This window comes from Rhinopithecus bieti, unplaced genomic scaffold, assembly GCF_001698545.2.
Source record: "Rhinopithecus bieti isolate Rb0 unplaced genomic scaffold, ASM169854v2 scaffold_12640, whole genome shotgun sequence".
Lineage (NCBI taxonomy): Eukaryota > Metazoa > Chordata > Mammalia > Primates > Cercopithecidae > Rhinopithecus > Rhinopithecus bieti.
The window spans coordinates 126761-150031 of NW_016807406.1; the positions used below are offsets into that span (position 1 = coordinate 126761).

General features: G+C 37.3%; 1 protein-coding gene across 7 annotated transcripts in view; it reads right to left on the reverse strand.

The window, feature by feature from the left end:
- The window catches only part of CNTN4 (contactin 4), a 1016652-nt gene that overhangs the window by 57426 nt on the left and 935955 nt on the right, over nucleotides 1-23271 (reverse strand). For all 7 annotated transcript variants that reach the window (XM_017881656.1, XM_017881655.1, XM_017881658.1 and 4 more), the window contains one exon: nucleotides 17159-17286. In XM_017881656.1, coding sequence (XP_017737145.1) covers nucleotides 17159-17286 — 128 coding nt within the window. The remainder of the gene's footprint in view (nucleotides 1-17158; nucleotides 17287-23271) is intronic.

Below are 23271 nucleotides of genomic sequence, written 5' to 3' on the forward strand. Positions count from 1 at the left end.
TGTGGTGGTGGGTGCCTGTAGTCCCAGCTACTTGGGAAGGTGAGGCAGGAGAATGGCGTGAACCTGGGAGGTGGAGCTTGCAGTGAGCCGAGATTGTGCCACTGTACTCCAGCCTGGGCGATGGAGCGAGAATCCGTCTCAAAAAAAAAAAAAAAAAAAAAAATCTAAACAGTGTGCTGAGATAGACTGCAATTGACTAATGTTTGTTTCCCTGATCCCCAAATTCCTATGTTGAAACTCTAATCCCAATGTGATGGTATTAGAGAGGTGGGGCCTTTGGGGAATAATTAGGTCATGAGGGTAGATCCCTCATGAACAGAATTAGTGCCCTTATAAGAAGAGGAAAGAAAGCTAGCTAGTTTTTTTACTGCCACGTAAGGATACAGTGGTAAATGAGCATTTCCAAACCAGGAGGCAGGCTGTAGCCAGACTCTGGATCTGCCAGTGCCTTGGTCTAGAACTCTCTAGACCACGGCCTCCAGAATTGTGAGAAATAAATTTCTGCTTACGCTGCAGAAACACGTATCCTTGTTAAAAAGTGGCAAACAATTTGGCTGAATTGTGTTTGTGTTCTAGTGTTTTCTGGAAGGTAGAATTTGCAGGTGATGACACTGGATATTTAGCTGAAGAGATTTCTAAGCAACGTGTGGAGTAGCTTGGTTCCTCCTGACTGCTTATAGCAAAACATGAGAAGACAGAAATGATCAGAAGACAGAATTAGTAAGCAAAAAGGAAGTAGAAATTAAAGATTTGGAAAAAATCTCAGCCTATCCATATTGCAAGGAAAAAAATAAAATGAAAAAGCACTTTCTGAAGAGAATACAAAGGATGTGGCCAAGTGATTCCTGGATAAGGAGATTAGCCTTGGTGTGAATCACTGACTTAATCAGCCACCCCAGCAGGAAAAGTTCCAATTTAAACTGAAGAGGAAGAAGATGGGAAGAACTGAAGAAAGGCTACCAGAATTTTTGGATTTTATGGAAGACCATAAAGCTATTTGGCAGTGAATGTGTGCTTATTTCCAGGACAAGAGAAGAATGACCCTAAAGGCGATTCAGAGATCATCAGGGCTGCCTCTTGAATTTTAAAAGGCACTTCACCTTGCTTCCACCGACCAGGCAGCCTCTATCCAAAGGCATGGGTGTAGAGCCATCCAGTTGACCCCTGAAGAGCTACAGGTATAAGACCACTGCCCCAGTGGGTCTGAAAGGCTTTATTTGTGAAGCCAAGTACACAATGACATAGACAAGATATTAGCAGAATATGGCCATTTGGCTAGACGCTGGGGTTCTCATTGGTGGGCTGTGAACAGTAGAGCAAGAGAAGAGAATAACTATTTGAGTGCTGGTGGGTGCTGATTAAGGTTAAAACATAATGTGGTCTTCCCAACTATCCTATTAAATAGGTACTATTACATAAATTTTACAAGCACACTTTCAACAGCTTATAAGTGGTAATGTTGAGATTTGAACCTGATTTGTCTATCTTCAAAGTCTATACTCTTCCCTCTACAATACATTACAAGAAAAGAGAACAAATGGACTTCATTGGATCTGCCAGAGACCTTCTCTGTCCGGTTACTCTGCCTTAAACATCAGGCACGATGTCACAGAAATAGAGAGGAAGGGTGCCCAGATTCTGTAGAGCTACAGTGGGTGGAAGACTGATGGGGAGACTATTCTCTAACAGTGTTTTCTAGGAATAGAGTGGAAGGCTGTTATCAGAGTAGAGGCAGGATCAGGAAAAACATCAAAGTAACTGAGAGGAGAAAAGTTGGTGACCCCTAAGAATATGTCAAGCTCTAGGACATCTAGGACATCTGGAGATCACAGCTGATGAATTTACTTCATTACTTCCTTTTTGTCTTCATTCATTCTTTTTTTTTTTTTTTTAGTGTGCAAAATAGATCATTACTTACTTTTCCCTTTTATAATTGAAGATATAATACGTATAACATAAAATTCACCTTTTTAAAGTATACACTTGAGGCTGGGCATGGTGGCTCACAACTGTAATCCTACCACTTTGGGAGGCTGAGACAGGAGGATCACTTGAGTCCAGGAGTTCTAGACTAGCCTGGGCAATATGGTGAAACCCTGTCTCTACAAAAACTACAAAAAAATTAGCAGCGCATGGTGACATGCTGATGTGCACCTGTAGTTCCAGCTACCTAATGGGCTGAGGTGGGAGAATCACTTGTGCCCAGGAGGTCAAGGCTGCAGTGAGCCATGATCATGCTACTGCACCCCAGCCTGGGTGACAGAACAAAGTTCTGTCTCAAAAATAAATAAACGTTTAAGAATTATACAATTCAGTGGGTGTTTTTTGTTTTGTTTGTTTTTATTTGGTGCAACCATGGCTACTATCTAATTCCAGAATATTTCCATTATCCCCCAAAAAAGCCCTGTACCTATTAGGAGTCAGTCCCAATTCTCGTCTCCTTGAATCCACTGGCAGTTATGAATCTGCTTTCTGCTTCTATACATTTTCCTATTCTGGGAATTTCACAGAAATGGAATCATACAATATGTGGCCTTTTGTGTCTGGCTTCTTTCACTTAGCATCATATTTTCAAGGTTCATCCACATATCAATTGCATGTATCAGTACTTCATTTCTTTTAATGGCTGAACAATAGTCCATTTTATGGATACACCACATTTGGTTTATCCATTCATCAGCTGATGGGCATTTGGGTTGATTTCACTTTGGCTACTATGAATAATGCTTCTATGGACATTTCTGTGCAAGTTTCCCTTGCCTTCTGACATATCTACACATGACTCAGTTTTAAAGTCAGTATCTAAAACAAAACGTTTTACATACTGAAAACTGCCCTTTCAGTATGTCTCCCAGGAAGGCACCACCTTGGAATCAATATACTGTTCAAATGAACCAGTTTTCTCTCTAGCCCTTTCTCTAAGAGCCAGCTGAAGTGGCTTGCTTGTGTTTGGTGGCCATACTATATAAAATCAATGTCATCAATTCTCTTCAGCCTGGTGAGATGATCACATTTTGACAGGTATATGAGGATAGAGGCAAACTGAGTCCATTGTCCTTTCAGGTCCTCATTGCATGACCACTCATGGATGAGCTGGCTGGTAAACCTGCCCACACTATTTAAATGGTAATGTAACTCTTTCCTTGAGTGACCATAACCTGGTGCATGTAAAATAAATGTTGATAAAATAGAAATCTCTTGCACATGAAAAATTTCATCTCATTTTTGGGGGTGCCTGAGTTAGAATACCTCTGGATAAATTTGTTGTTACTGTTAACAAATAAATTTGAAATTAGGATATTTTAATGCTTTATTCCAACTTCTTTATCAAATAAGAGAACTTTAGAACTAGAAGAGGCCTTCATTTTCTCAATCAAAGGCTCTTCATTTTACAGGTGAGAAAACTGGAATCTGGGAACCAGCCCCCAGATATACAGGACCTCAGTTCACTGCTCTTTGTATTAGACTGCAATGATTCCCATATTCACAAATTGTAGAAAAAGTAGGTCATATCGTCTCAAGTTTTATCCTATTTACAACCCTTATAACTCAGGATGTTACCTACTATTTTATTATTTCTCTCTATATCTCTCTGTTTCTCTCTTTTTTGAGCTAAACCTGAATTATATTCCTCCCTGGTTGGCAGGGAGTTCATGAAGGTAAGTTAGTCAAGAGGAAGAGCTACTTTGTCTATAATTTATGGCTGTTTTAAATACACAAACTTTCCCCAACAGACTGGTGCACTAATGATTTTAGCTGGAAGGTGGCACCCTGATTTTCTGGAGCTGAAGCTTAGCAAAAATTTTGTCATTCAAACACACTGGTTGAATCGATTAAAAATGTTCATGAAAATTAGAAAATGGCTTTATGGGTGTTTCATGGCCACTGTTATATTACCATTAATCTACACTCTCCCTGTTTCATTGGCAGTTGACAGGAATCCCCAGTCAGCAGACAGAGAAAGAAGTCTTTTTAAAGACAGGACTAATTTGTTTCCTGGTGAAAGGTGACAACCTGCCTCAATTTGCTTCAGATTTCTCAACGATAATGACTTGTGTTTTCTTGTCCCAATTAACCACTGACTGTTCCTGAGAAGATCATGTCCATTCAGATAACTGAATTTCTCTTCCACTGATAACTTTCTGGTATAGATATGGGAGTGAAATGCAGATTCAGTGTAGAATCATGTATGGAATTATAAATAGAAAGATTTGAAACATTCTCTTCTCTAGTCTTCTTCCTCTCAAATCCCCATCATGGTCAATTTGCATCTACTTAATAATTTAAAAATTGGAAATAATCAAGAGCTGGCTTTTTTCATAGAGCAACGAGACCCACTTAATACTGCATGTCAAATGCTTTCAGAGGATGTGGCAGTATCCTAAGCATGTGATTTAGAGCTATAAGATAATACAGAATAATAAGGTCTGGGGTCAGTTTAGAGAATACATGCCCCCTGTCTACTAAAGGCATTCCAATTTAAAAGTTTTAAACACTCTGATAGCCAAACAATACGAGTCTGTGGGTTCAAGTCCAATTAGCCATGAGAGCTACCAGTTTGTAACCCCTGGTCTATAGCTGACATTTAAACACACCTGATGTTTCCTAACATGCCTGTCCTCTTTCTTCCCCTTACTCACTCCTTATCCAGTGATGCGTCTGGGAGAAAACAATGAGGAATTCTTGGCTCAGTGCCATTCTTTCTCCTGGAAGACTGAAGGATGTACACTTATTGGGTTGATCCTCCACTCCTTATTTTTCTTTTTATAGTGAGAGAGACTTGAGGTTGTGTAGTGGTAAAAGTCTGCTTAATTTGGAGTTCAGTGTTAAGAAGCCCACTATTGCTATGTCCCTGAGCCACATTCCCCTTTAGCACTAGCAAAGCTGACATTTGATTTTCATCTGCCCAACTACCTCAACTTACTTCTCAAGTGTTTCAAAACTCAGGCACTGAACAAGGTACTGTTTATTGAACCCCTTCAAATCCCAACATATGATTAAATAGAAAACGGTTCCTTTTATTGGACTCTATTTTAGAGAATAGGTTACTTGAGAATATATTACTCAAAATTAGCAGAATAACCTTTTCAACCCCTGCTGCATTGCTGATTATGGATAAATTCACACTGAAAGCAAAAAAAAAAAAAAAAAAAAAAAAAAAAAAAAAAAAAAAAAAAAAAAAGAAAAGAAAGACTCTGCAATAAGAAAACAAAGTCAACTTGACAGAATTCAACCTAGGGGCATGATTTTGCTCTGGAGTAGAAGCAGATGAGGGCAGAAGTTTTCAAAGCTATAAAATTAGAGAATGATAACATTTCAGAGTTGGATGGGATATATGAGTTAACATTTACTTAGGGTAGGCCTTGAGAATGCTAAGACGAATACAAAATGACCCTATAGGCTACTCAAACCACACACTTGTATCTGATACATGAATTCTTTCTGCCATATTTCCCCAGAGTAGATGTCTAGTCTGGAAATGAATGTCATCACTAATAGGCCAATGGCCTAGTTGTTTGAAAAATTTCCTTTTATCAAACGTAAGTAATATCCTCTGCTCCAATAGTTCTTGCTCATCTCTTATGGTACTGTCCTCTGATGTCACATAGAGTTTGATATCTCTTTAAATGTTTGAAAACACTGACCACCCCTCCTCTCCCACCCTCTATAAGTCTTCTCTTCCTTGGATTACCAAGCCTCAGTTTCTACAGCTGTTCCTCATATCATCCCAGTTATCACCCTTTAAAGTGATTTCAAATTTTAATGTATATCTTACAATAAAAGCAATCCTCTTCCAGTTGTATTTTTATCAGTAGATTTCTATATTCCCCCCACTCTTGTTTTTTGGACACTATTATGTTCTAGGTTTAATTTGCTTTTTTAAAGAGTATATATTGCTGACTCATCAATGATGTTATGGTCATCTAAGACCTATAACACAATTTGACTCTAAAATTTGGCTCTCTCATCCTGAGTTTTGAAGAAAGATGCAAATCTTCATATTTTATCACTATTAAGATGCATCGTATTACATTTGGTTCAAATAACAAAGATAAAAGATAATTATCTTTTAAAGTAATTTTGATTACTAATGCTGATATTTAGTTTATTCCCTAATGATTCATGTGATCAGAAAGTGTACTCAGCATGTTATCAGTAACATGATGTGTCAACTGATAAGAAATTTCAATAGGAAAAGTTTGAGGAAAGGGCAGAGAAATGACTAGGGATTTCATTCTCCCATTGACATTAATCCCTTCTATGGTTTAAAAGTTTGTGTCCCTTCCAAAATTCATGTTGAAACATAATTCTTAATGCAACACTTTAAGAAGTATGGCTTTTAGGAGGTGACTGAGTCATGAATGGGGTTAGGTGCCATTATAAAAAAGCTTCGTGTGGGGAGTTTGTCTTCTTTTGCTGTTCCATCCTCTCTGTCATGTCAGGCACAGTGTTCCTCCCCTCTGGAGGATGCAGTGTTCAAGGTGCCATCTAGGAACTGAAAACTGGGCCCTCCCTAGACCCTAAACCTGCCAGCACCTTGATCTTGGACTTCCCAGCCCTGAGAGCCATGAGAAAGAAATTGCTATTGTTCACAAGTTACCCATTTTATGGTATTTTATTATAGCAGCACGAGTGGACTAAGACAATCCCCCAACCAACACTTTCAGGGTAAAACATGTGAAACAATCCTCCTAAACATCCCCCAGATTCCTCTCTCTATCTTCCCACATAGATATTACAAGAGTTGTTCTTTTTGTTTTGTTTTGCTGATGCTATTTTGACAAGCAGGAGATAGAAACATATTCATAAAGAAATCAGGCTAGTCCTTATTTATTGTTCAAAATAATCTATGCTGGTAGAAAGATACTAATGAAAAAAGAAGTTACAAACAGTGTATACAGTATGATCTTTTTGTGATAAGGGTATTTATTTACAGAACTGAGGACAGATTCATACACAGTTAAGATACAGATGTAGATACAGATTGAATTCAGCTTCGATGTAATTCTAGAAGAAAACATAAAAAATATTTGGATCTCTCTGAATGACGAGATTATCTTTTCCCTAATAATTCTACAAATAATATGATTAAAATATAATTTTTTAAAAAATCATATGCTGGTGATAACTACTTTTCATTTTAAAGTCTCGTAGAAGAAGCAGAATTTCCACTGAAGTTGGTGTCATGTCACTTAGCTACAGTTTGTGCAATCTGTATTATTTCCATTAAAAAGGGAATCAAAATATTTGCCTATTCTCCACAGGTCCTGAAACATAAGCAATAGTGCCTCAGCTATGGGTGTGTTCCCCTCACTTTTCCGCTGTATTTTCCCTGAATATGCTAGGACCCTTCATATATTGGGACCATTAGATAAATTTCTTTTCCTGGGATTATCGTGACATTTTAAAATATCTGGCAGACTCTTATTCATATTTCAATTCGCTGTTCGATTATCACCTTTACCTCTTAGTTACGCCTCCCTTTGTGTTCCTTCTGTACTCTGAACACAGCTCTGTGTCTTTGTTTATCCGTATCGACTCCTAAAGGTTGAGCTCCTAAGTTTGTAGGCTTTGTTGAGTGTCGGCATTCCCTGAAGAACTTGTTGAAAATGAAAATTCCTGGGTCTCATCCCTGGAGATTCTGGTTCTGCAGGTCAGAGGTAGGGTCCAGGAATATGCATTTATTTAAAAACTCCTACATGATTCTGAGCCATACACTGTGATGGCTCACAATGGCCTAGAGGGAGGAGATGGTTTTGTCTTTTGTACCTTTTGACTATTCCCTCATATTTGGACTGCATCGGAGTGTCCCTTCATCGACTATACTGTCATTATAATTTAATTTCCTTTGTCTTTCATATGAAGAAGTGTTGGTACAAATTGCACAGTGACCAGGTGTTCTACTTATGCTGTGGACAAAGCCAATGGAGGCAGATACGTGTTCTATCAAGAGAGACGCAGGCTTATGAAAGTATACATGGAGGAGAAGGCAGTTCTGATTTGACCCTTTGGATCCTCCTCTTCCAGGCAGAATCCAAGCTTTACTTACATTTACAAGCAGTTCTACTTTTGAAGAGAGAGAAAAGGGGAAAGAGTTAATAAGATGACAGTTGGTATGGTTTCCAGTTTGGGAAATCTTCAAAGCAATGTTGCTAATCTTCAGTTAATTATGTCTTGCACTTTTGCACACTGATTATAGACCTGCTAGAAGGCCATGCAAAAAGCCACTCTTACTCTAAATGTTCTGCTTACATTTCCTCTCCCATAACCAGGAACCTCCTTTTGACTCCTCAAATGGATACATAAAAGAGACAACCATTTTAACCTTTTAGAAATGGATCTTCTACAGTAAATCAGAGAGAGATGATGAAAATGTTAATTAACTTGCTTTCATCTTGGTCAGATTCTGTATTTAACCTAAAGGCCTAAAGTCTTTTGGGCAGTTTTCTTAAATTTAATTGCCTGTGACAGCCAAAGAAATTCAATCATGATTTGGTGGGGCTGCCTCTTTGAGAGTAATACTCCTCCTGCCTCTGGCACAGAAAACAAATGCCAAAAAAGGAAGGTGAGATTCACTCATGAATTATTCTGACACATCTTCTTTCTGAATCAAGGTTTATAAGAGACCAAGCTTTCCCTTTCAGACTTGGGACCAACTGTTGTCTCCCCCCATGGGACCACCTCTAACATCCAAGGAGACAGATAATTTAAAACATACACATAGACACACCACAAGCTCCTCTTCTGAGAGATCATGTGCACATAAAACCAGTCTACATGACAAAGCATCATTCTCAAACTACAGGAAGTTCAGATATTTAGAAACGGAAGGTAAAAGTGCCTAATTTTTCTTTTCTCTTTATTTATTACACAATTAGCCACTTAAACTCCATTTAAGCTATGGAAATTATTTTTAAAGACTCCATAGTTTGAAAACAACCTACATTGAGCTTTAAACATTTAATGAACTGAAAAGCTTAACGTAAACCATTTCTTTCCTTTAGTAAAGGAATAGCTCTATGGCAAGATGACAGAAGTAAGATGACAGATGTACTTTAAAAGATATGCATGAGAAAAGATTTTATTTATGTATTTCAAAATATATAACTTTAATAATGCTGAGGTTGTGTTCAGAAGTGGTAGCAGAGGTAGATGAGAGATCTATGCTTTTTAATATCAACTTCCTCTTGAGTGAGAATCTTATCGCATTAATAGCTAAATCACAGTGATTGCAAAACAGCTGAAATGAGGCAATTAGTATGGTCTATGACAGCCATGAAGAATGAAACATGTGAGGTTTTCAATGCAAGCCAGATGGATATCTTCAATATACTTCTTATTATCTTCTTGTGGTAATAAGTTCAATTAAACTGAATCAATATAAGTCTCTTTGAATTGTTGGAAAAGAAATTAATTATGTGCTTCACATTTAATGAAGCCAAAGACTCATATTCTGTTTGCCTTTTTTGTTTGTTTTGTTTATTCTGATTAGTAAGTAAAAGAATTCATTAATTCATTATATAGGAGAGTTTTTTTCCTTAAAAGAAAGAAATTATTTGTATGGAATGGGTTAAATATCACCAGGTAAAAGGTATCTCTTCTACAATAGCTGAGAGAGAACTGAAAAAACAGACCTCCTGTCTGGATGGCTTTGCCTGCAATATCTGACCATGTAGGATTCTGACCTGAGGTATTCTTTTAATTTGAAACATTTTACATATAAAACTATAATAAAAATTTACCAATATGTGCTCATATTCCCTCTTCTAGAATTAGCAGGCTTTAACACATTTTCATGTACCTCCAGCCTTTTCCCGCCATGAATACATATTAAAATTTACCCAAAAGATATTACCAACACAGCTAAAGTCCTTTCACATAATCTCACTCCAGGCATCCTCCCCCAAAATACTGAGTTAGTGCTTATGCCGCATGTGTATTCTGTATGCAAACATTATAAGATATTATTTTATATTACTAATTTTATATTTAATCATACAATATATTAAATAAAATACCATATGTATTATTCTTTAATTTCCTTGTTTTTTTTTTTTTTCATTACAAACACCACCATAAGGAACATCTTTGCAAGTCTGCCTCGGAACATATGTGAATCCCACTAGGTTAAATGCCCAGAAATGGAATTGCTGGGCCATGGAGATTGCACTTTCTCAACTTTACTTGCTTTCCACCGCATCTATTCCAATTTCTATCCCTACTCAGAGTGTGTGAGTACCATTTTCCTCACATAGTCACCAACAAAAGGTACTGTTAGATGTTTCTCTTTTGTCAATCTCATATGTAAAAAAATCACACCACACTGATGCTTACATTGCCTTTCCCTGATTATTAATGAGGTGATGTTACTGCACAAGCTTCTTGACCCACAGAGTGTCTTTTATGCCAAAAGCAAAAATGTGAGGCCTCTCTTCAGCATAGAGGCTTTGCTATGAAAGGACAGAGTTGGCATAGAGAAATGTAAGAGTTAAGGAATTATATCTTCCCTCTCTAGACCAAGGATGGAGAAGTAATGAGCAGGCTGGAGTCAGGGCAGACTGGCATGGTATGCAATCAGCATTACAGAAAGAGAGAAGGTTTTTACAGAGAGATTTGGACAAAAGGGGAATCATTCTATTCATGATTGATATTGCCAAAGGCATGTGATTTGCTCAATCTATGTGGCTCTCACACATGTCCATAAGAATGTCAGAGGAAATATCACGCCTTGTTTCATCAGATTTCCAGGTTATGTCATGCTTTGTGAACACAGGAAGAACAAGAGGCACAATTACCTACCCTTCTTTTCAGATTGCCCTACCATCAGTGTGACAGATGTCAGATCTAACAGGATCTAGTATTGAAATGTTCTGGCCAGATGTTCTTCTACTGAGGGACCTACCATGATTACCATTTGGCACTTCTAATGACAAACTTTTCCTTCCTACTCTAGGTGCCTGGGGTCAGAATTTGTGTTAATCCTATTAGAAATACCCTTAATTATTACCTAGAAATAATTGGTTCCAGTGGAAGACATCTAATTCGGTTGAAGTGTATTCAGTTATAAGGGACCAATGTTAAAAGCTTTTATTGTGTGTTAGCAGCCAGCTGTCATTGTATGTTACTGATTTCTGATTGATCTCCTGTCAAATCTGGATAAAGCCTTGAACAATTTTACATAGAAGATGTGGGCTGCATCAAACTCATTTGCAAAAAATTCCAACTGAAAAGACTCTGCTTTATTGCATCTATTATGCTATGCATGGAATGGTTGATATTTCTCAATGCCCTACGGTTAAAACAGAAGAAGAATTTTATATAGTGTGCAATAGTAATGCTGTAGATACTCTTTGGTGCTGGTAAGAATATATATGTATATGAAGAAATCTGTTCATTTAGACATAAATAAACTTCCTATGGGATGAACAATGAGCACTCTTTCTGACAATAAAGGAATCCATTAAATGTTCAGTAAACCACAGGAACATCTTTGGTTTGCAGGGCTGAAGAATGAAAATACAAAATAATTTCTTGTTAGGTGTATGTGTGATCTTAGTTAACTGCTACTAAAGACTTCTTTTCTATTAAAGCTATTTAAAATATACATTTATTTTTTCTTATTATAAAAGTAATTCTACGCACTGAATTTAGACATTTAAATAAACAGAAAAGCCAAAAGAACTCTTTTAAAATTCAGACGAAATTAGGGTAAAACTTTATATAGTCAATTTCAAAATTAAAACAATGCTACTAGAGAAAGAACATGCAGTCTGAGAATTATGAGGCAAAGGTGGAACAGTTCAGCTGATTTAGGCTGGTGATGGTGGGAGGTTTACGAAGTGAGTAGTCTTTTTAAAAAAACACCAGGTGATGTGCTTCTTACGTTACGGTCTTCTTAGTTTACTATTCTGGTTCCAGCTGTGTGAATCCTCCCCACATGCTGGAGAATCAAATTGAATAATTGTTCCAGTGTCTGCCAAGTAATTTTCCTCCTCCCTCTCAATCAATGATTTATCACCTCTCCTCTGGATTTTCAACTTGTATCCAAGTTCTAAAGTCAATCCTTTGGATACTGGGGTGACACTAAGGTCCTGGGAAATAAAACTCCCTACCAATTCCAGCTAATAATCTGACTCAAGGACATGTAGAAATTTCCAGCATGCAAGATCAGCAGGGGTAAAAGAAAAGTTGTGTATAGCTTGGCCAGACTATACCTTGGACAGAATTTTGAAGATCTGAGGAAGAGAAAAAGTTATCAAAGAAAGGATAAGTTTTTTTTTTTTTTTTTTCTGTGAAGGACTTAATAGTAAATAATTAAGGTTTGGCAGAAGTGGCAAAGTTTAAGATATTATATAGGTACTTATATATTACACAGTCTCGAGGGTGGGGGGTGCAGTGGCTCACACCTGTAATTCCAGCACTTCGAGAGACCGAGATGGGCAGATCATCTGAGGTCAGGAGTTTGAAACCAGCCTTGACCAACATGATGAAACCTCGTGTCTACTAAAAATACAAGATGAATTTCATAAAAGTTTCACACCCAAAAATATTATTGTTCTTTTGGTTTTTTTCTCAACCAGCTAACATGTGAAAACTATGCTTAGTTTAGCCCCTGGGGAATACAAAACAGGTATGGATTTGGCCCATAGGGCATAGTTTGAAACCCCTGAAAATACAATGTTCTCAAACTCTGATGTGTATAAGGATCAATTAGGGTATCTATTTTAAATGTTAGTTTTTCCAGGCCTCCTCCCTAGAGAGTTAGATTTGTTAGGGTAGGAGTGAGGCCCAGGAGATCTGCATTTCTAACATGTACTCTGGTGAACTTTCACTTGCTAGGTGGCATGCATGTACAAAGTTCTTTGGTGTAGGACAGTGTTTCCCAAAGTATAGTCTGGAACTACCAATTGCAAAATTGCTCAAGGTCAGTTTGGATGTAGTTCAGCAAGATGACTATGGTAACAGCATCCACAGCTTCACGCCCTACATTTCGAGTCCTGGAGATGATCAGCAGGAGTGAGGGTTGCTATTAACATAGTTATCTTGTTGAACTGCATCCAAACAAATACTCTAAGTTGCTCTTCTCTAGGCCTGCTACTTAAAAATATCTGTCATATGAAACCTGTATGGCAGAGGCACTGTGTCATGCAAAATCCCCACCCACCACCACCCCTTTAACTCTGCTGTACAGATAAACATGATTTACTAAGTACAATATTGCACATAAATGTACCCTGCCCTCCATATAGTTCTTAATGATGTCAATGATCACAAAAGCACATTTTTGTTTAAAGGTTAAACATTATGCTTTCTGTTAGGATTTGAGGGGTTGACTTAAGAACTAACTGTTCTTGCTTAAAATGAAACAGCAAACCAAATCCCAAGTATATTATAACTAGCCTGAAAAATAAAATCAGTAAAATTTAGGAATTCAGATGATGGGATGATAATCAAGAGCCCCCTGGGAACCTGTCAGAATTCTGCAGTTTGGAAGCCTGCTCATGCAGAATCTGAATATTTAGCCATGTGATGATTGCTTGTCAGAGGCTTATTCTAAACCTCCTGTATCTGGTGGAATAGACGCGCCGCCTCCCTCTCCTCCCCTACTTGCTGACCCTGTGTTTGACACTATCTTCAGCCTCTCTCCAAAACATGGGGGCAAGGGTAGGGAGAAAGAGAATTGGATTTAAAAATCATGGTTAATGATAGAACATTGTAAAAAGGTTAGAAAAGATGTGTTCTGATGCCTGACCTTCACGGTGTTTTAATCCCAGACACATGAGGAAATCGGAATGAATACAAGCACATTTTAAGGTTAGAGAACATCTTCTCTGATAAATTAGTCCCTTTGTAGATCTCAAAATTGAATTAAAATACAGTGCTCAGTCATATTTTGGGCTAAGCTGTTAACATTTGCATTAAAGGTGTAGGGCTCAAGCATTTTGATGTGGGATTCAGGACTTGGCACAGTTCATGTGGAGTTCAGAATGGTTTTCTCTGCCTATATTGTGCTTTATGGGGCAGATTTTAAAATTATATTTCTCAGTTTCTGTTCATGTCCTTCTCGGAGACCTAGCAGTGTGGATGTTCCCTCTGCAGACACACATACTTCCCATTAATGCTAATGGGAGTCAGAACCAACCACACTGGGAGATAAATGATCTCCCAAATCTCTTCTGACCTTATCTAAAGTAACAGAATTGTTAACTTCCGTGAACATATTGGCCAAATAAAGCTTTTTTCCCCCACCTCACCTAGAAGAAGAATGTAAGAATCAGAGGACCTCTGTGGAGAAACTAACTGCAGCTCAGAACCAGGAGCCACTACCAGAAATAACTCTGCTTGGAAACACATGAATTCTACCTGTCAATCAGGCTACCTGGGCACATCATCCCTTAACCATACCTACACATCCCTGCCTTCCTCTTTTCGTGCTGGGTCAGGCTCTTCCTGCCTCAGTCCTTCCTCTTTCTCTCACCTATTAGGAAATTTCAGTTTTTAAAGTGTTGTGCCTGTTTCAGCAAATCATGTGGCTAGCATAGGCAGGACATACTAATTCTGCATCTATAAATCCACTAAAATGCTTCTGGAAATTGTCCGCAAGTCATGTTTCCTACTTTTAGACATTCACATATACCATCTTCATGATTTTTTGCATATCCTCCTATAACAATGTATATTTAGTACTTTTCTTTGTACTGACTCACTTCTTAAATTCATTTTGAAATACTGTTGTATTTCCATTAATTGCCATTAATGGAAAACCAGTGTTCTCCTATTATACCTTGAAAGAAACAAATAGTTACCAAAATTTAAAAAAATTGTAACTGTAAACTGCCTAAAACTATATCCTATACTTACTTGGGTGAATAGCTGTTTGCATTTTACTAGAAGGCACGAAATAAATTATTTTGTTTGTTAGAATAGGTAGAAGTTACTATTTTAGCAATATTTATAACCACACAAAAATGAGGCAACCATAACATATTTCATCCCTGATATATCTGCAGGCTTTGCACCATGATTCAGTGTAAGATGAGCAGCAGGGAACTGCACAGTTCATTGGGAATGGTTTTGTCCTGGGGCTTGTGGTATCACTGGGATATGAACTCTGATGGGAAATAGAGGCCTCTCCTTTCTGCCAACTCTTGGGAGAGCCAAGGAAGTCAATACTTATAAGAAGGATGATAATAAAATACAGAACATACCTTGTTCCTACCTGTGAAAATACCCTACTTTTAACAATATGAGGCTCACTTCTCTTTGCTAATTATTCTATTTGGGTGGAAACATCATAAATGTTCATTTCAACATGATTTAGAATACATGCATATCCATTTAAAAATATATAAACAACAAAACGAATACTAATATTTCTTAGGTGCCAGATACCCTGTTAATCGCTTAGCATGGATTGCCACAGTCATCAAAGCAACCTCATTTTATGAAAATATGTTTATAAACAAAACAACTATTAATATTTCCTAGGTGCCAGGCACCACACTAATCACTTAACATGAAGTTTCACAGTTATCAAAGCAACTCCATGAGATTGGCGCTGCTATTATCCCCACACAGGCTAATTGTCTTGTCTAAGAGCTAGTAAGTGGTAGAAATGAGATTCAAACCCAGCTCACTCTGACTTGAATCCCTGCCTTTTAACTATGATTTAAGATGTCAACCTAATATTCTCTTATATCTCCATAACTCACAAATAATCTATAACAGATCCTAGCTCTGTGTCTAATCAGCTCTGAAACATTGAGTTCTCTCTTGGTTCTAAATGATTACTAAGCTTCCTTTAGCCAAAACAGTCATACATTAGCAAAGACCTCTAGCTAGAACTGTGCTTTACAAATATTATCTAACCTCTTTTCCCTTTGCCCATGAAACAGAGTGAACAAGCAGTCAGTCATACACTGATGCTAGTGCTCTGAGGAAGTAATTAATAGACTGAAATAGTTGGAATCAATCTAAACAAATATTTAGTTCTAACTCTTGGACTTCCAATTTTCTATCTGCATAGTTCAAGTATGTTAATGATAAAAAGACTTCCTGAAAGAGTATTACATTTCCAACTTTTAAAGACCCTAAAATACACAATTAGGTAATCTGTAGTTTTCTTCTTTAAATTAAAGGCAATTTTTTTGGTATTTGTATTTGCCATCATCTATCCTCACAAAGGGAGCTACAAATGGGCAAGAAGGAAATAATATGATATGACTCATCTGTATAAATTACTCAGAAACAGGAAGAATGGGTAAAAAAATTTCCTGGTGCAGCATAAAGAACCAAGAAGAACTCAGAATCAGGATCTGGGTTCAGGTCTCCTTCAGCTACTCGTGACCTTGAGAGAACCACCAACCTGAGCCTCATCTTCTTCAGTCAAATCATTGCCAAGTTCCCTTCAACTCAAAAATCCTATGACAGGGCAATATATAAAGTGAAAGAAATGCAAATGAAATGTAAATTAAGATTTTCTCCTTTTCAGTGGTTACTTAGCACTTCCAGCCTGTGCCATGAAGCTAATATTGAAATAGTTTCACTCGTGTGCTTTGCTAACAGCATAAAGGACTTTCTGCTGCAAAAATTATAAATCACCCAGGCTATGGTATATGGGAATTTTATTTCCTTAAAACTGACAAGGTTCGCTGAGTGACTAAGGCAAAGCACAGAGGTGATCAAAGCCTTTTATTAGTATAATAAGCCATATCCATATCTCTGAATAAACGGGACAGCTATCTTAAAAATTACCAATGTCATTGTTTAAGCAACGTTTGCTAAAAATAGTACATGAGTCTTGAGTTTTAATTTGTTGGAATAGTGTTCCTAGACATGAATTTCAAATCTATAGAGATTTGAAAGAAATTTACTTAAAGGATTGAAGATAACATTAGTTACAATACTATAATAGATACAATGGCTATAATTCTCAAAATTGTATTGGATGATTCTGAAATAAGATAGTCTTTCAGTCATATTCATTACCAGCAGTTTTCTAAGAATTATTAATCATATCATGTTTGCTGTAATGAATTGATTTAGCAATACAGTGATATCTGTATATATTAATATGAATGATGCCACTTCTATAGATTACATTATTAGACATGAGGACACATATATTAATATTTGAATTCTTTGGGTTAGCCATTACCTTTCACTACCAAGTTTCCAGTACTGCTAGCAGTTCCAAAATGGTTAGTGGCTATACAGGTATAACTCCCAGCATCTGATTTAGTAACGTTGATGATTCTGAGGTTTCCATCTTCAGAAACGGTAATTCTGAAATCAAAGTAAATGAACCAAAAATGGTGAAATTTATCTCATATGACTTATTGCAATTTTTTTCTGTTATTCTGTGATTGTTCAAACCATAAATCATTGCTACATTATTTGACAGCCTCATCTTTATTTAGGGTATTTGTCTACATATACATAAACATAATTGAGATATGTGACTTGTTTAGAGTTTTTAATTCTTTTCTTGCTAAAATGGTCTCAACAGCCAGTTGGAATAACCATTATAAATATTCGATAGGTTGTGACAATTTCTATTTGGTAGCTCTAACCACATTAGGCAAAGGGAAGGCTTATGGTAGATCACCATTAGTCTTATAACTGCTAATGAGGAATGAGAAAAAAATACCTTGATAAATCAACTTAAGTCTTTTCATTGAAAGTGTTTTTTTTCTAAATGAGAGCCTTAAATTAAATGAGGTATTAGTAAACATATTTATTTCTGAAATATGTCAGCCAATACATTTTTAATGAGATGCAAAAACTGAACTTAAAAAAAATTAAATTATTCCACAACTCAGTGTGACTTTGGCAGAATAGCAAATGTGGATGGCAAACCTCAGGCCCCACAGTTAGGGACAAACATATACTTTCTGCAGGGAAGAAAATGTTTTTGTTGACAGATGCAAAATCTGGAAGAGGAAGAATTTTAAAGAACTCTGTTTTCAACGTGACTACCAGAAGAGAAGTAGGAAAATACAAAGATGAGTAAGACAGACAGCTTGGCTTAGAGGCTTGTCAGAGAAATAAAAAATGTACACAGATAGCTCATTCAAGGTAAATGTTTGTTAAATTTCTTTTATTTCAAATCTGCCTAAATCTTTCCATCTCTTCCACTCCCTCCTTCTCACCTAGTCCATCAAAATAGCCTCCTTATTGGTCTGCCTATTTCTACTCTTGTCCGTCAGATCCATTCTTCAGTCAGTGGCCAGATGATCTTTTAAAATTTAAATCAGATTATATCACTCTCCTGGCTTAAAGCTATATCCTTGGCTCTGCCATTGCATTCTGAAAAATTTTCCTGCTGCAGCCTTTTATAAAGCCTAATGGATCTAGCTTTTTAAAAAGCCTCTCTTGCTTGCTGTTTTGTTCTAATCTCTCTACTCTTCAGTGAACTCTAGTCACACTGGCCTTCTGCATATTCCTAGAGTATTAGAAATCCTTCCCACTTCAGGGCCTTTGCATTTGCTGTTCTGCCAGCTTTGAACACACTTCCGTGTATCCGGACATAGCTGTCACCTTCTCACCTTCAGGATCTCAGCGTAGAGGCAGTTTTTCCTTATAGATCTTTCCCAATTCACTGTTTACAGTGGGTCTCCCTGTCTCCCTGTTTTCCTGGAGCCACTTTATTTCTTCCCACTAAATTCAATCTGGAAATTTTGTTTGCTTGCTTGTTAGTTGTCTTATCACATGGAATGGTAGCATCTCTGAGGGCATGGATGCTGTTCGTCTTACGACTGAACCTCCTGGGTCTAGTACACAGGACAGCATGTAGTATATACTAGAAATATTTCTTAAGTGGCTGAGTGAATACATGAATAAATAAATAACCTAAGGGAAAAATCGATAATATGTTGTATGAATTCAGAGTGGCTGAACTACTTGGGCACCAGTGCTAGACTTAACAGAGTCCTTTCAAATCTCTGAAACAAGGGGTCTAGGATGGGATCTCACTTCATAGAACTTTTGAGTAAGTATTTTAAAAACACAGGTGAAGATGTAAATGCACTGGGTTACAAATGCTGCATATACTTTTGTGAAGGCTTTTATGGATGGAGAAGCTACAGTGTTCCCGAAGACCCGGTCCAGATCTATGACTCAATCTGACGAGAGGGTATGAAGGCAGAAGAACTCTACAAAGAATTTTGGAATCAGAGGGGTGGGAGTTCACATTCCAGTGCTGTCGTTTCTAGCTGTACCACTAAAGGCAACTTACTTAACTTTCTCAGTTTTTACTTCCTCTTCTATGAAATAGAACTAACAATGTCCATCTTACAGACTGATAGCAAGAATTAGGTAAGATAGGGTCAGTAAGATCCCTAGATGTTTCCTGATATTTACTAGGCAGTGGTTCTCTTTCATCTTTAAAATTGTGTTTGCTAGGCTGGGTGTGGTGGCTCACGCCTGTAATTCTAGCACTTTGGGGGGCTGAGGCAGGAGGATCACTTGAGCTCAGGAGTTTGAGACCAGCCTGGGCAACATGGCAAAACCCTATCTCTACAAAAAATATAAAAGTTAGCCAGGTGTGCTGGCTTGTGCTTATAGTCCCAACTACTTGGGGGGCTGAGGTGGGAGGATGGCTTGAATCTAGGAGGTGGAGGTTGCAGTGAGCCAAGATGGCACCACTACACTCCATCCTAGGAGACAGAGTGAGAACCTATCTCAAAAAAAAAAAAAAAGAAAAAAGAAAAAAAAAGAAAAAAATGTGTTCTCTTATTTGGTCATTTGTATGTATAGGAAACATTGGACAACATCATTTTAATATATTTTCTTTTAACATAGTAATTAAATCAGCCTTATTTTTGTATTTTGACTGTTATTTCTGACAATTTGAAATCAATATGCAAATTAACTGAGTCATCCCAAATCAAGGTACAAGATGCAGACAGGGCACGAGGGCACCTGTGGTTGGGCAGTTTGTACCTGCTGGCGGTGCCTATGTTGCTTTCTGGTAGAGGCCTGGCATTGGAGGCCTTGGCCTTTGGGCTGGGGTGACCCATGCTCCTGGTGGAGGCAAGGGAGCCGAGCTGGAGCCATGGCCAGTGAGATGGTAACTGTTAGGCCTAACCATTGCTGTTGAAGGATTTGCGGGTCATTATATTTTGCAAACCAGGAAGCATATGGAGCCTCAGGTAAAACAAGTTTTTCAAAGTCTACTGAAATCTGCCCTCAATGATGGCTATTACAGAGATGTCTGAACCCAACGTGACAAAATAAGAAGCAGAGGTACAAGTCTTCCTGCCAATAAAGAAAGAACAAGAGATGCTCATAAACAAATTACTCTCTTAAATCACATCACTCAGATACAGGAGAATGTTCTTACATAGCAGCCAAAATTTATGAAGCTAAACATTTACTAGAAGATCAAGGTAAAAAAAATAAGTAAATGTATGATGAATTTTAAGTTTTTATTAGTTTACATAGATGACTACCAACTTCTTATAATAAAATGTCTCAAAGCTACAATTAAAAAAATAATTTAGCATAAGCTAAATCAAAACTCTGGCTAAAAGAAAGACACAGACAAGAAGGCCTTTTGTTCATTCACATCACAGATACGCATATAACAGTTGCTCAATAAAGACCATCTGATACCTCATTTGCCAAGGAGCAGATGCATTGACAAAAACAGAGTGATGAACATATCTTAATTACCTCAATAATAACAAAAATAGCTTTAAAGGAGTTAGTCACATTCCATTTATAAAATAATTTGCTAGAAATTGTGAAATGCTGGCATATGAGAATTAAATATGTAAGGTGACATTTGTGTTTTATGTATGGGCTTATCTTCCATGAGGTAACACTGGCTTGGAGCATATTAAATATTCTAAGGGGTGAGATGACTCTTTAAAAGCAAAAACGCCTACTAATAACTTATACCATTAAAAATAGTATCATGACCATTCCAAAAACCTGAAGTCATCGCCTGTATCAAACTCTGACATGCTGAAGGAAATGAATACAGAAACAAGTAAAGGATTTGTCATCAGATGACTTGGATTCTAGCCTTGACTCTGAAACTTGTCAAGTATATCGCATTGCCAAGTTACTTATGCAAGCTCTGAGACAGTTTCCCAACCTTGGCACTGACGACATTTTGGACTGAACAATTATTTGTCCTAGTGGGGATAATGGGCAGCATCCTTGGCCTGTGCCCACTGGACTCCCATAGGTCTAACCCTTCCCCAAGTCATGACAATCAAAAATGTCTCCAGAGATTGTCAAAGATACCCTGGGGGTCAAAATCACCCCAGTTGAGAACTGCTAGTCTAATTCAGTTTTTAAAATCCCTTCTTCTATAATGAGATAAGATAGGTGAAAATTTCGTAACTTAAAGTGCTCCACACTCTTCAAATGTTTTCCCCACCATCATTTCCATCCCTGCTTCCTACTTTTGGTATCTGCACTGCATAAAACCCAGCTAGCTTTTAACAGTCTTAGTACAAGGCTCTCTTTGCCCCTTGTCCTCAGAGTTTCCCTGTCCAATTTCCTATGGGCCTTGTGAAATTACAAAATAATTTTATAAACTGTTTTATTATTAATTTTAAAGATTTCAGTGCCTGATATTGGTTTAGGGTCTTAACTCTCCCATTGTTATTTGCGAAGAGGTAAGAGCCTAACTCTTTTAGAACTCTAGATGAGAGAAGGACGGTGAGGGAGATCATATTTGTAGAAGGGGTAATTGTCAGTAGACTTCATTAAATCGCATCATATTGCTGTGACCACTTATTCTTACTATTATCCAAATGTGGGGGTAATGTGAAGTTTGATAAACTATTCTTTTGAGAAACTCAACCACTTCTTTATATAAGCAATACAGTGTAGTAACTAAGAACATAAACTCTGGAACTAAACTGTCTAGGCTCAAATCATGCTTCTACTGCTTAGGAGTTGTGTGACTTTGGTAAAGTTAATCTCTCTGTAACTCAGTTTCCTTGTTTGTAAAAATGGGATAATAAAAGTAACCATATATATCTCATAGAGCTGTTGTAAATATGTGCAGTGCTTAGAATGATGCCTGACATGTAAAATGCACCAGGCAGGACAGGTACTTGGGCATATGTCAGTGAGACAGTCTATTCATATGTCATGAATAGACCAGGGTTAGTCACATGTTCCATTAAGTGAAGCTCTGTGCCTTCCTGGACCCATTGTTTCAAGCAATTACAAAGGATTCTGTCAAGGCTAAGACAACTGCTGAGTAGTTCTGCCACTCTGAAGTCCCACAACACATTATGATGCCTCACAAAGCATATGGGTGACACCAAATAGACACAGAAGGGAGATGATATATTGAACTCATTTATTCATAGTTCTTTACTAAATACCTCCTATATATTAGGCTTTGTGCTATTTTTTAGTGATGTGAAATTATTGTTTCTGTTCTTAAGAAGCTCATAATAAATCATTACTTTTGATAATTATATATCTAGAAATAATGCCAGTGTGTTCTACACGATAACATACACATTTCCATAAGTGCACAGTAAAATGAACATTACTGTTTTCAATGGGAAAGCTGTTTTACAAACTATCTAGGTATAAAGATGGGCAGGGACCCAGAGCTGACTAGTCAGGAGACCCTATTCTTTTGTCTGTAGTGATTGGTGTAGAACCATGCCATCAAAACCATGAGCTCTTTGAGAAAACAATCTCTTTCTGCTGGGATTGTTAAATTTGGAAGATGGGAATCTAGAATTGTTGGCAATTATTTTGCCTTCCATATAGAGAAAGCATGCCTTAAGGAAGCCAAGCAAAGACAAACAGAGCCCAAGAGAAACAGAGAGAGAGAAAGAGAAGCAGAGACCTTATGACATTTTTGAGCCCATTTCTGTCCATGGTGGAAGTCAACACCTTGGATACCTCAGTCATATAAGCCAATAATTTAAGATATTAGAAATTGACTTTTCAGCCCTTACAACAGGAAGAGTGCAGTCTTTCCAAGAAATTACTGAACTTGTTCACTTGATAGTGCTAGTAAAAGTAGAATGGAGGGAATGGATTCTGATGATGATTCTGTGATAACTGCCTCGACAGAACTTTTTGGTAGAAGATTGATGAATGCTATCTGTAACGCAAGAAAAACCACACAGTTCTGAATATGAAAAAAAAGTACCTGATATTTCTTCATACACAGCTGTATCACATAATTTTGGCTATATCTTTCTGCATACAAAGGCTAAGTATACAGTTTGACCTGTTGCTTTTAATGTGTTTTATGGGATTTTTTTTTTTTTTTTTTTTTTT